The 14,301-nt window shown below is 46.9% G+C and overlaps 1 protein-coding gene across 1 annotated transcript in view; it reads left to right on the top strand.

Moving 5' to 3' along the window:
- FBN3 (fibrillin 3) overlaps window positions 1-14,301 on the top strand; it is a 262,268-nt gene that overhangs the window by 103,441 nt on the left and 144,526 nt on the right. The window contains exon 8 of the mRNA XM_090027836.1: window positions 5,408-5,533. Coding sequence (XP_089883962.1) covers window positions 5,408-5,533 — 126 coding nt within the window. The remainder of the gene's footprint in view (window positions 1-5,407; window positions 5,534-14,301) is intronic.

Below are 14,301 nucleotides of genomic sequence, written 5' to 3'. Positions count from 1 at the left end.
AAGTCATGAAAAAGGGAAACAAGTAGGTCAGAATGTAAAATATGTCCGATGTGTCTATACAAATGGAAGAAGTACAAGGAAAAAACAAGATGAGCTGGAAGGCTCAGACTGTAGAAAGAGCTATGGTCTGATTAGTATCACTGAGACTTGGTGGGACAGCTCTTATGACTGTAAGGTCAACACTGAGGGCTACACTCTTTTGGAAAGATAGGGCTGAGAGAAAAGGTGCTGATACTATTTTGTATGTCAGAAATACATACTCGTGTTCTCTAATTCAGAAGGAAGGCAGCTGGTCAGAATATATTTGGGTGAAGCTACAGGGTGAAAGGTACAGCACTGATATAATGATAGGGATTTATTATAGACCATCAAGTTAGGTAGAAGAAGTGGATAAGGCAGGCTTCAAGGGTGTGACAACATTATCCAAAGTTTTCTGAATGACTTCAATTTTCCAGATATCTACTGGAAAAATAATACATCCAAACATAAAATGAAAAATTCCTAACTTGTGTAGGGACAGTATTCTGTTGCAGAAGGTTGAGGATACATTTAGAGTATTGCCTATCTTCGTTCTTATCCTAACCAACAGGGAAGAACAAGTGGAAGATATGTAGGAGATGTGCAACTTGAGAGCAAGTGATCACAATATGAAAGAATTCATGATCGCAAGAGGGAAAAAGTGTGAGATCTGCAGAACAAACAACCCCAATGGATTTTAAAAAGGTGGATTTCAACCAAGTCAGGGAGATGTGATGTCAGTGTGACGAAATCATCAGCAAAGCTAACCGCACTTTATCATGCATCAGCAGATGCATGACAAATTTCATAGATTTCATTGACATTAGGGCTGGAAGGGACCTTGGAAGATCATCAAGTCCAGCCCCCCGCCCAAAGGGTGGGAGCCCAGCAGGATAAACATCCAAATTTCTCTTAAAGGTGTTCAGTGTAGGTGCTTGAACCACCTCCAATGGCAGGGTGTTCCAGACCTTGGGGGCTCGGACAGTAAGTCCAGTATGTCCAGCCTGAAATGGTCTTGCAGGAGTTTATAACCATTTGACCTCATCATCCCTTGGGACACTCTGGTGAACAAACGTTCCCCCAGATACTGGTTGTCATCCCGATAAACTTATAGGTGGCCATCAGATCACCCCCGAGCCTGCGCTTTTCCAGGCTAAAGAGTCCCATTGCTCTCAGCCTGTCGTGATAAGGTCTGTTTTCCTGACCTCTGATCATGCATGTGGCTATTCTCTGGAATCTCTTGAGCTTCTCCACATCCTGTTTGAATTGTGGGGCCCAAAACTGGACGCAGTACTCCAGCTTCGGCCTCACCAAGGCTGAGTACAAGGGGAGAATGACGTCCCGGGATTTGCTTGAGAAACATCTATGGATGCAAGCCAGCATTTTGGTTGCTTTACTAGCCACAGAATCGCATTGCAGGCTCATGTTCATCTTGTGGTCAATGGTGACCCCCAAGTCTCTTTTTTCCGTAGTGCTAGCCAGCATAGCACTGCCGAGTCTATAAGGATGCTGCAGGTTTTTCTTCCCGAGGTGGAGAACCTTGCATTTTTCGGTGTTAAACACCATCAGGTTCTCGTCCACCCATTTGCTGAGCCTGTCCAGGTCAGCCTGGATCACCCTCCTGTCTTCTGGCTCAGATGCTTTGCCCCAAAGTTTGGTGTCATTGGTGAACTTGGCCAGTCCGCTCCTGACTCCAATGTCCATATTATTAATGAAGATGTTGAACAGTATGGGTCCAAGGACAGACCCTTGAGGGACCCCACTGGTTACCAGGCACCATGACAATTGACTTCTGTCAGTTACCACCCTCTAGGCCCAACCCTGGAGCCAATTTCCCAGCCAGCGGATCATGGTGGACCCAAGGCCACAATTGGCCAGTTTTGCCAGGAGGTGATCATGGGATACCAGATGGAAGGCTTTTTTGAAGTCAAGATATATGACATCAATCTCTTCTCCCTTGTCCAGGTGATAGGTCACCTGGTTGTAGAAGGAAATGAGATTGGTCAAGCAAGACTTACCCGCAACAAACCCGTGCTGGCTATCCCTCAGGATGTTGGCATCGGCCACTCCATTAAGGATGGCCTCTTTAATAAACTTTTCTAAGATCTTCCCCGTAATAGAAGTTAGGCTGATGGGCCTATAGTTAGCTGGATCCACTTTCGTCTCTTTCTTAAAGATAGGCACCGCATTGGCCTTCTTCCAGACTTTGGGCACTACACCAGAGTACCAGGAGTTCTCAAAAACCTGTGCCAGGGGCTAGCCAGCTCCTTGAATACCCCAGGTTGTAGATTGTCAGGGCCAGCTGACTTGAAGGTATCCAGCCTCTCAAGGTGTTCCTTCATGAAGTCAGCATTGATGGGAGGGCAGGGGATCTCCCTCACTGTCCCATAGTGGGCATGGGCGTCCCATGGGACTGATGAAAGACCGACTCAAAGTACCCATTTGGCTTTTTCCTGGGCGTCAGCTGTCCCATCTGGTTCAGCAGGGGTCCAATGTTGCCCTTGCTTTTCCTCCGGCTCCCCACATATCTGAAAATGGACTTTTTATTGTCCTTTATACTCGAAGCTAGTTGGATTTCAGTCACAGCCTTGGCTTTCCTGGTTTGCTCCCTGCAGGACCGGACCAGTGCAGAATAATCCTCCTTGGAGGTGAATCCCATCCTCCGTCCTTTGTAGGCCTTTCTTTTTAGCCTCAGGAGGTCTGCTAGATCCCTGGAGAGAGGGGTAGAACCAAGGAGGTGATACTTCCCCTCTATCCAGCATTGGTCATACCACAGTTGGAGTACTGCATCCAGTTTTGGGTGCCGTACTTCAAGAAGGATGCTGAGTTTCAAGAGGGTCCAGAGGAGGGCCACTTGTTTGGTTAGGGGCTTACAGGACAAGCCCTATGAGGAGAGACTGAGGGACCTGGACCTATTCAGCCTCTGCAAGAGAAGGCTGAGAGGTGATCTTGTGGCCACCTACAAATTTGTTAGGGGGATGCAGCAAGGGTTTGGAGATGCTCTGTTCACTAGGGCTCCTCTTGGGGTAACAAGGAACAATAGTCACAAACTGAGAGAGAGAGCAGATTTAGGCTAGATATCAGGAAAAACTTCTTCATGGTAAGGGTGACCAAAATTTGGAATGGGCTTCCAAGGGAGGTGGTGCTCTCCCTTAGCTTGGGGGTCCTTAAGAGAAGGCTGGATAGGCACCTGGCTGGGGTCATCTGACCCCAGCACTGGTTCCTGTATAGGCAGGGGGTCAGACTCGATGATCTGTTGAGGTCCCTGCCAACTCTAGCATCTATGAATCTATGTTAAGGATGGCAACATGGGATGTCAGATTTGTGGATAGAAGTGCCCCAGAGGTCTGGAAGCTTCTAAAGGGTACAGTACTGGAAGCCCAACAAGAATCTGTTTCAACATGATGAAGCAAAAAGAAGAATGGCAAGAGACCAAATGTGGCTGCTCAGGGAGCTTCTAGGATGCCTCAGATGCAAAAGGAAAAGGGTGCAGGCAATGGAAAAATAGGCTGGTCACCAAGAAAGTGTACTAGGAAATAGCAAGAACTTGCAAGGACAAAAGCAGGGGGGCATAGGTGAAGAAAAACACTTAATCTGGTCAGGGAAGTGAAGGGACAACAAAAAGAGAGTGAGATGGATGGATGGATGGATGGATGTGTTGGCCAGAAATGGAAGACGAAGGAAGCTGTGGGTCCACTTTTAAATAGCCAGTAGGGCTGTGTGAAGCTTCCATCCCTGATTTTATTCGGCAGAGATTCAGCCCAATTTGGTGGCCGAATCTCCTAATTGAATCAGAAGACCCTTTAATCTCTCCGAATTGATTCAGAGACTTTCAGAAAGATGCAGAGAGTTGGACATAGAGACAGTTTTAACTTTTTTTCTACATACCTCTAGGTAGCAGGGGCTCATGAGTTGTACGATGCTGGAGCGCATGGAGTGTCCCACAGAAGCACGCGGGGCTCCCCTGTGCTCTTGGCAGCAGACCCACAAGTGGGCCAGAAGCACTTCCAGTCCACTTCTGGGTCCACCAGGGAGCATGCTGGGCCCCCCTTCCCATGCCCTCCCAGCTTGGTAACTGGTGCCTTCTGGGTCTGGGGGGCACCTAAGGTCCCCTTATGGCTGATTGCCAAACCGCTGCGGGGGGGGGGGGGGCCCAGTGCACTCCCCAGCAGATCCAGAAGTGGATTGGAAGTATTTCCAGCCTGCTTCTGGGTTCACTACTGAGCACATGGAGGGCCCCCCGCATTCCTGTGGGACACTCCAGGCACCCCAGCATTGCAGTAATCACAAGCCACGCTGGCACCTCGAGGTATGGGCCTTGCTGGTTGCCAAATGGAACTAGGAAAGATTTTTCCCAGTTCTCGTGTTGCTATATATGTCAGAGGGTTTTTCTGTTTTTTCACTTCCTTAGAAGCAATGGGTGTTGGCTACAGCCATGGCTGGGGATTTTGACTGGGGTGTGCCAGCTCTTCTGCTGGGACTAAAACCCAGAGGTTCCTGGCTAGGGGGCCCGGCCTGTCTGCTCAGTGTCGAACTGATCACCGCATTTGGGGTCAGGAAAGAATTTTGTGCCACGTTCAGATTGGTATGTCCTGTTGAGGGGGTTGCCTTCCTCTGTAGTGCGGGCCATGGCCCTCTTCCTTGGATCACTTGAGCATGTTTAGCAACTCTTTCAGAAGCAGGAGACTGACCACTGTTGTCTGCCTACTTCATTTGTGGCAAGTTAGGGTGCTACGCCTTGTGGTTGTGTGACCATGTTGACTGTGTAGTTTTAGTAACAGCTTACACAAGGATGTGAATGGGTTTGGATAGGGATGATTCTACCTTTGGATCAGAGTTAGAGGTCCCTTCCAGTCCTACTTTTCTACGATTCCATGATGCACACAAGGAACCAAAATTACAGCTCAATTCTCAGGTGTGCCCATGAGTGCTGTGCAGAAATGCAGAAAGGAGGTCAGATAAAGACTCATCTGCAGCATGAGGGTCTGATGTCTAATGTAACCTGGGGATTCAGAATGCACAGTTTCATGATCCTGAGCCCTTCTTATTGGAAGATGCAGTTTGTGTCTCGTGCTATAAGCCCTTACCCCGTGTGGTATTGTGTCACAGCTAGGAGGATTAAATGCAGATGGGAAAAGATGTTGACTTTAGAAAACAGAATAACTGTACCCTGCATCAGACTTATACCCCATTGTTCAGTTTTACAGGTAAGCAGTATCCTTACGTCCATTTGTTGACTGCCTCTCTACCCCAACTGCCTGAATGCCTCTTCTCTCAGGGCAGGGCTCCTGTTCTCTAATGGTATTTCACCCTCTTCAGTCAGACCTCAGCAAACTTCTTTCCTATTTTGTGGCCCTCCTTGCTGACATCCTTGCTCTTCTCTCTGCAGATGTGGATGAATGTCAGGCTATCCCTGGCTTGTGTCAAGGCGGTAACTGCATCAACACTGTGGGTTCATATGAGTGCAAATGTCCTGCAGGACACAAGCAGAGTGAGACCAGTCACAAGTGTGAAGGTAAGACTGCATGAATCTCTGAGACCCTTGGCAAAATGCAGAGACATCTTCCAAGTTACACCAAAGCCCTCTTATACTTTTTTGAGAAAATAGAAATGTTTACTCTAAGTAGGTTTTCTCAGCTTTCCTCTTCCATCCCCACCCCTGACCATTCAAGTGGCCTCTACAGCTGGTGATGCAGAGCTGAGAAATGGCTCATATACTGACCCTTTTCCCACTTTCTGGCATAGCAGTATATTGGAGTATATTGAAGGGCACACTACAATGGGATTATGATTTGCTACTGTGCTACCCTGGGCCATGGTAGAGCAATAAAAAAGAGCATCCCTCAGCACACTTGAGGTGCTAAACAAGGGGGAGTAAAAAGATGGATTATATCCACCTTTCTACATCCTCCTCTATTTCTATCAAAGCAAAGGAACAGAAAAAAATTCCAGCAGGTGAAGCATATCTACAGTGTGGGTGCTGTTGTAAAGTAGCAAAGGTAGAGAAAATATTATGCAGTGATTGGATTCCTGCGATTCATAGCAGAAGAGACCATGCCATGGTGTGGGCTCTAGCTGAGCTTCTTAATTTTGGTATACTAATACGTACACAGTGACCGCACTTGACTTTAGCGTGGGGTAAAGCAGGGAAGGGGGGAATCTGCCACCAGAATATCTTCCTAGGGTGTGTCCCCACATGCAGAGGGGCTTGAGCTTGCAGCAGCAGAAAAAGTAGCACCACAAATATGTGCCACTACATTTTGCTACTGCACATGCCCCTGCGTGTACACTTTGGTGTGAGGCAAAATGCCTCACTTCAGGGAAACTACTGTTTCCATACTCCTCCTGGCTCCCAGCATGCTGGAGGAGTCAGAGTGGAACCAGAGGAAAAGAGATGTCTGGCCAGTAGCCAGAGTATCTCCTAGGAGGACTGAGCCTCCGTGTCTGCCGGTGCATGGTCCTGCTTTTTTTGCGGGTTGTTTTCTTTGTTTTTTTTGCTACCAGGATTTCCCAGCAGCAAATTTTGCCCTTGTCCTGCAAATTTGCAGCGCAGGGAACATTTTAACATGCCAAGAATGCGGTTAAATGAAGGTGCCATAAAGAGGTTTGGGGTACCACAAACCACATGTGCCCACATGTCTGGATCCAGCTGAAGGATCAGAATGGAAGAGCTAAATCATACTTCCTTTTTGGTGTCTCAATTGCACATTCAAAACCATGTAAATGTGGTTTTTGGCACCTATGCACAGTTTACAATTCAGCTCTGTATGAGCAAGCCTGTAAATATCCACAAAGTGTGCTCAGCGTGGCTGTGCTCCAGCTGGGAAGCTGCAGCAAAATGAGATCACTCAGGCACACAAGTCTGAGTAAGTCCCCAAATTTTTTTTTGGGGGGGGGTAAACATTTTACTAGTGGCAGGCTGCACCCTGCAATCTAGTTTCTGGGTGCTAATTCCCTGCTGCCATCCAAGCCATCCCTGATCTTTGCGGAGGACTATTCTCCCACCCATAAATGCAGCCTCTACTAAAAAATGTGCTGCCCCAAAACAGGGCAAGCCACAGTTTGGAGCAACAGTTTCAGTGTCTGTGGTGAGCAGTCGTCCACACAAAGCAGGAGCAGGTGGGCAGCAGCAGGGGATCAGCCCACTCTTAGTAAAATGTAATCCAGATCAGACCTTTGTGGGCCAGATCTAATCTCTTTGCAGGCCAGATCTGGTCTGTGAGCCGTAAGTTGCTGGCTCCTGGTCTAGAGGCGTAGTTAGTGCGTAGAATTTGGGGCAACTCTGAGCAGCAATAAAAGCAACCTATTTTGTTTTAAATGTAACAGTTCACCAATTCCTACAGGCAAGATATTTTATAGAAGTCACTTTGTGTTTGGAGTCCCCTCTATGGCAGCTGTAACTTAGGGCTGTGCAATGGGGCCTCTTCTGAGATCGGCCTTATACTGGAGCTTGGAAGGAGCAGGGGGAGGTGTTCAAAGGACAGCTTAATAATATGCCTCCTCAGCATTCACCATCTCTGTCATTGGTTTCAAGCAGTATTCCCAGCAGCTAGAGCTCTGCAAAGAGCACCTGCCTTTTCTTAAGCATGGTACTTACAAAAGTTTTGAGCCTTATTTCACTTCTTAAAGGCATTTGCAAGAGCTCTATCTGTATCTACACAGCGTGCATGTTGGCAGCCTGATCTGGTTTACTGATGTCCATCTAAGCATCACCTTTGTTACTGAAACATTACTGCATTTATTTTCCAGTAGCATGCAGCCTTCTATGGAAAGAGGGTGCTTTCCCAAACCACTTTTCCAGCAGTTCCAGAAAGTCAGCTGCTTGCCTCACTAGTAAGGCTGCACCTTGCAGCTGGAGGAATAAACATTCATTGCAGTTTACAAACATCTGGCAAATGAAAACAGCATTAAAGTTTCCCTGCCTTCTTTATTAAAGAGCTTTCCTACATATCTTAATGGAAACCTGCTGGCTTCCAGTCTTCCTGGGCTCACCACTTTAACAATGAAATGGGAGAATCCTGCTGATGCAACTGCAGTCCTATCAATCTTTGCTTTAGTTTTGCATCCTTACCAAGGCCATGTTGTAACCAGAATGAGGGATGATCAATGTGCTGGGATACAGAAGTTTAACCTAGATTTTGCTTCCAGGTGGCAGAACTATTTACAATTATGGAATTCCTGGAAGCTGTTGTTTACAGGGCAAGGGGAGGTGGGAAGCGCGGGACTTGTGGTGAAATAACCGCTTCAGCAGTTCGAGCTTGAAGATGTGAGGCGATAAAACAACTATATCAAGTTAAAAGGTGCAAGGGAACTTATGTGTGTCAAACTGATCTGCTCTAACAATTTAAACTAGGTTCAATGGGGGTTGGTGACAAAAAGTGCAGGGGTGAGGGAAGTGCCACGGGACATGGATAAAAACCAAATCGGAGGAGATTAAATGGGGAACCTTAACTCTTTCCTGCCATGGCAGGGGGTTGGACTTGATGATCTGCTCAGGTCCTTTCCAACCCTAGTAACTATGAAACTTCTTTAGAAAAAAATTAGGACAAGCAGCTAGGTACCTAACATGTCTATACACTAATGTGAGAAGCATGGGGAATTCATAGGAAGAATTGGAACTCTTCATACAATTGCAGAAGTATGATATATTTGGGATAATTGAGACCTGAAGGGATAGTTTTCATGACTAGAGTACTGCCATAGATTGGGCATATGTTTTTCAGGAAGAACAGACAGGAGGTGATGGTGTTCTGTATATGAGAGACATACACTTGTTCTGAGTTGCAGTAGGAGGGTAGGCCCGTTGAAAGCCCATGTGTCAAGATAAGAGGGGAGAACAGCAAGGGTGATGTCATGGTGGGTGTCTGGTGAAGACCATGAAGCCAGAAAGGAAGAGGTGCATGAAGGTTTTTTCAGATAACTAATAGAAACACGGAGATTGCAGGGCCTGCTGTTGAAGGAGGACTTCAGATACTGTGCCATCTGTTGGGAGGATAATACAGCAGCGTACAGGCAGATTCTAGGAGGAACGTCTTGTCAGTTCCAATCATCTCCTTCAGAGGCAAAAATTCCCAGTTTAGCCTTTGTCAACCAAAAAAGACAGCAAGAACACAAATTACCACAGATTATCTGATGTATGGTAAATCCCCAATTCTATTTGAGCTACGTATGTTGTTTCTTCTGTCCATACTGTGAGGCTTATGGCATTGTGAGTTCAAACCAAATGTACTTTGTGTAGCTACCTTTCTCCCACCTGTCTTTGCTCAGAGAAAAGGTCATAGCGGTAGCAGTGACACTTCAGAAGCAGGGAGTTGTGAGTGTATCCTTATCATCCAGAAGTCTAGTCATTTTATCACTAATCTGTCTCTCCAAGTCTGTCCTGCAGTGTTATTTAATACAGACGGTGACTGGCAACACGGTGGTAACCTTCTCCATGATGAGGCACCCTGTACTGACAATGCTAATTTAAGGCAGGCAAGTCGTACACCAGCCCAGAGGACAGAGGTCACCCGTATCAGATGTTATCTCTGCCACATTGTAGTGCTGGATCTTACAAAACTTGAACAAATTCAGTGTGGTCTCCACCTGCGATAGGTTCCATCAGCCGAGCAGAGAACCCCGGGACTTCTTTTGGTTGTACAGCTACCTTTTTACTCTAGGCTTTGGTTGAGGGCTCATAGTTGTCGCTAGCGACTTTTCTCGTGCAGTTTGAATTGCCCATGTGGGTAACCCCAGTGGAACTAGGAATGGAACAATGTAGAAGCTAGACCTTGCCTTAGAACACAATAAACCTACGTCTCATGGTTAGCCTCATCCACGCTGATTGCAGACCAGGCAAAGCCACATTCAGAATTGGTTTGGATTTAATCTTCTTTACTTTGAGATTAAAAACAATCAGTTTTCTGAATTTGCAACCCAGATGCAGGCGCCATGCACTGGCACTAGCTTTCTGGAATGCTTATAGGAAAGCAGCATACACTCTCATTCTGGGCCAGCCAAAAAACCAGATGAGATGCCTTTTCAGTTAGCAGCCACTGGTTTATTGCTTCAACTGCTTAAAAAAAACCATCCCAGGTGGGAGAAGGTTCCATTCATGACTGTCTCTGATCCTGAGCTGCACACCACCCCTCACAGTCCAACTAAGGCATCACGGGTAGTCAAGCCATAGCACTGCTCCAAGACATGCCTCAGAGCATTCCCCAGCCTCAAACACACCTTCTACGCCAAGACCAGAAGGGAGGTGGGAGATGCTGGCTTTGCCATCACTTCTTCTCTGAGGGGTGTCTCCAGCTGGCTGTTTGCAACAGCTCCCTGGCCCTCTTGGCCACTGTAATAAGCTTGGGGCTCCAACCTCATAGTCTGACATGCCTAGTGGTCAGACCTGCCTGCTTCGTTCTTCAGCCTCTGCAGCACCTTCTGTTTCCTGCCTGCCACACCTTTGCTGTTAAATGTTCTGATGAATTTGGGGAGGCCACCTCTAGAAGCTGGATTATCCTTTTTAAGTGCATCTCCTCTTGGCATTGTCCCTCCAGGCCCCTCTTTCTGCCACACCGTATCGCCAGGCCTCCTGGGCCTTCCACACAGCTCACTGGGCTCTCAGGTAGTCTACCATCTCTGTTCGAGCGCCTCTGGCAGCCTGCTACCTTTGTCTTTGAGCTTCTGGCCTTCTAACACAGCTTCTGAGCACCAGTAGCCAGCTATCTCCATCTTAGGACCTCAGGCAGCCTTCTATGCCAAGCCTCAGGCCTTTTAATCATGACCTCCAGCATCTCCTATAGCAATGCCAATGCCTTTTAGATGTTACCTTCATTCCATTCTCTGGGCCCTCTGGCCCTGTCTTAACATCAGCTCACTGGGTCCCTAGCCCTGGCAGGGCTGTTCCCTCAAAGCCTCAACTCACTGGGCCCATGATTCTGGCAGGGCTCAAAGCAGAATGCCTCCCAGGCACTCCCCTGTGGCCTCCAGCTACACCCAAATCTCCAGTTAACACAAACTGAAAGCGGAAACAAAACGTGTAACCTATACGCACCAACTGATCTTACAATGTGCAGCACTACATGAACCAGGGAACCAATGAAAAAGGATGCAACTGCCTCTCATGTCCAACAGGCCATTCCCAACATCCTGCAGTGTGGAAAACTTATGGATACGTCCCAGATGTTTGCACTAGCCCCTGTGTATTTCCAGTAGTACTGTATACCTCTGTATACTGCTCCCTGCTGAGCTCTTCTTGTGGGATCTGGGCCAATCAGCCCCTAGCCCTAAGCTTGGGCTTAAATACCCTTTTCTCCACTTGCTTGACCTGGCTGTCTGGAAATAGAGCCCAGGTGCCACTAATTTGCCTAATTAGCAACCTATTGCAGTTTCCAGACTAGGCCCTATAGCCCTTTAACTGTGCTGTTTGTCTCTGCTAAGCTGCACTTGTTCTGCTGGCTATTACATTAGGAAGCAAGAGGGATTCTGTTGTCTGTCATCTCCTTCTGCAGTCCTGAAGTAACATGGCTAGGAGTTCCTTGTTGCAGCCACTAAAATGGATATTGCTTGTAATGCCTATTACAGTACTACTGGAAATACACAGGGGCTAGTGCAAACATCTGGGACCTATCTATAGTTTTTCCACGCTGCAGTATGTTGGGAATGGCCTGTTGGACATGAGAGGCAGTTGCATCCTTTTTCATTGGTTCCCTGGTTCATGTAGTGCTGCACATTGTAAGATCAGTTGATGAGGCACTGAACTCTGTCAATGGTTATGTTTCAGATCCCAACTGTAGGCCATGAGATAGCAATTTCCTTTATATGAGATTGTTCCAGGCCTAGAATCTCAAATGATCAGACTTTTGACTCTGTCTGCCAGTTGATCATTTTTCCCCATTTCATTTTGACCCAAGGCCATCTTGCTAAAAATAAGGACAAGCATTCCTCCATCTCTCTGATTTCTCACCAGGTACTTAGTGTTACTTGAGTCCTGGTGTTAAATTATTTTCCTGTTCCCAAGATGAGGTCATCTCTTGTTTTCTGCTTACAGGATTCCTCCTACCAATGGATCTGTGTTTGAGTTGAATGTCAAAGCATGTGTCCATTTGGCTGATGATGACTAAATCCATCAGTACATCAGCATGTCTTGCTATTCAGCTCTGGGCCTTTACTTCATAGGAGGTAATACAACAAGCAGGGATGCCGTGATGGCCATGTCTCAACACAAATGCCCCTCCTGGAGCAAGGACAACCTTTTCAATCCTTGAGCCCCTGTGGGATAAAGACATTTTTATTATGCAAGATCTATTACAGTGATAATCCAGAGAGACACAGGCCCCCTCTCATGGTCCTTGGTCCTTGGAAGCATTCTGGAGGGCACTGCATTCCAACCACTGATCCCAGGAGGAATTTTGATTAGCCTCTTATCTGGGCCAGAAAGGATAGGAGGAAAAGAAAGTTAACAGGAAGCAGGTAGTTTCCATTCTTCCTGTATCTATGGAATGTGAAATGGGCCTGACAAGTTATGTATTTTAACTCAAACTCCCAAAAACTCAGGGCTGCTCAGATCCAGGTTTGTGGGATTAGCTCATTTCTATCAAAAGAATGTGGCAGCAGAGCTGTACTGCTACTCAGCATGTCCACAGGGGGCAGATAAAGGAATGACCTTCAGGAAGATTAGCTGTTAAATAAGCAGGGGTAACACTGATGAATAAGCAGTCATGGACAAGGAAGCAGCAGCACCACTGGGATGTGATGGGGACAAGCATGTGGCAATGCTTTTCCTCCTGAAAAACCACATATATCCTTTGACGGTGCTGTGACATGGCAAGTACAGGTTCCTACTGTAATAAGCCTGCCCATCCCCCAGTCATGGGTCTACAGTTCCTCAATGGCAGAACAGGCAAAAGTTGATGTTAAAACCTTAACAACAATGAAGGCTGCCCCAGATGGTCTTGGTCTCCTTGCCATTGGCTCAAGGTCCCATTCCATCAAGAATAGTGTGGAAGCTGATGTGCAGGAGCTTCTCCATGATAAAAGAAATCAGGCACAGCCATCTTCCATAGAAATAGATTTTCCAGAACATTCTTCAAGTCCTTTGGCAACCAGCTAGTGATGACAGGAGCAGGATTGTGAGGCATGGAAGTCATGAACCGGTACAAAGGTGGCAGTTAGAAGATAGTTATCTGGCACTTGTATGAAGTAATCAGGAGTGTAATTGGGCAATTGTAACTGTAACTGGGCAGACCTCTTCAGGACCCACTCTGCTCATTCCACGTGGGGAGGGGGCTAGAAAAGATGCCCTGAACATAGTCTGCCTACCTTTTCCTGACTGGATAACTTTGTCCAGTGAGATCACCTTTACTGCAGTTGAAATCAATAAAGAAATGCATTCAGTTTTGGGACCTGGAACGCCAGGACCCTCATGGACAGCCCTGATAATGAACACCCAGAGCACTACACCGGAATTGTAGCTCAAGAACTTAAGAAACATAATACTGACGTCACTGCACTGAGCAAGACCCAGTGAGTGGTGAGATGGTCTAGAACATGGAGGTGGCTGTAGCGTTTTCTGAAGGGTAAACAGGAATGAGAATGCTGGCTTCATGGAGTTGGGTTTACCATCAAGAATGAACTTGTAAATCAACTCAATGAGTTCCTTGTCACAATTAATGAATGCCTCATGACTTTCTGTCTTAAGCTAGCGGGGGGCCAATATGCCTCTGTCATCAGCACGTATACCCCAACTCTTGTCGCTAGCGATAAAATCAAGGAGGAATTCTATGGCAGAGTCCTTTCTGGTGTTCCAGAGGGAGACAGACTTATTCTTCGTGGCAATTTCAGTGCCAGAATTGGAATGGACTCAAACCTTTGGAACGGAACTATCAGCAAAGAAGTAGGAAAGGTCAACTCCAACAGTATCTTCCTCTTGACCAAATGGGCAGAACATGGACACTCCATCACCAACACCCTCTTCCACCAGAAAAACAGATTCAGGACATCATGACAACACCCGTGCATTAGCACCTAATTGATTATGTCATTGCTAGTGCCTGGGATTGCAAAGACGTCCTTATCACCAAGCTATGCTAAGGGAGCTGACGATTACTTGACCAATCACTAGCTCATCCTCTGGGATAGTCATTCAAACTGACTCCCAAACAATGGCTGCAGCAGAAGCAATGCCAACAGATGATCGATGTCAAAGGACTCAAGAACCCAGTCAAGTGAGACCTCTTCCATCAGTGCCTCCACATAAGCTTTAGCAATCCATACTGCCTCATCAAGGGCTTGGGGCTGATGTCACCA

The sequence above is a fragment of the Crocodylus siamensis genome, chromosome 14 (genome assembly GCF_052110815.1).
Source record: "Crocodylus siamensis isolate JL-2025a chromosome 14, ASM5211081v1, whole genome shotgun sequence".
Taxonomy (NCBI): domain Eukaryota; kingdom Metazoa; phylum Chordata; order Crocodylia; family Crocodylidae; genus Crocodylus; species Crocodylus siamensis.
The sequence above is the reverse complement of the archived record's forward strand: the minus strand, read 5'-3'. Positions and strand labels throughout refer to the sequence as shown.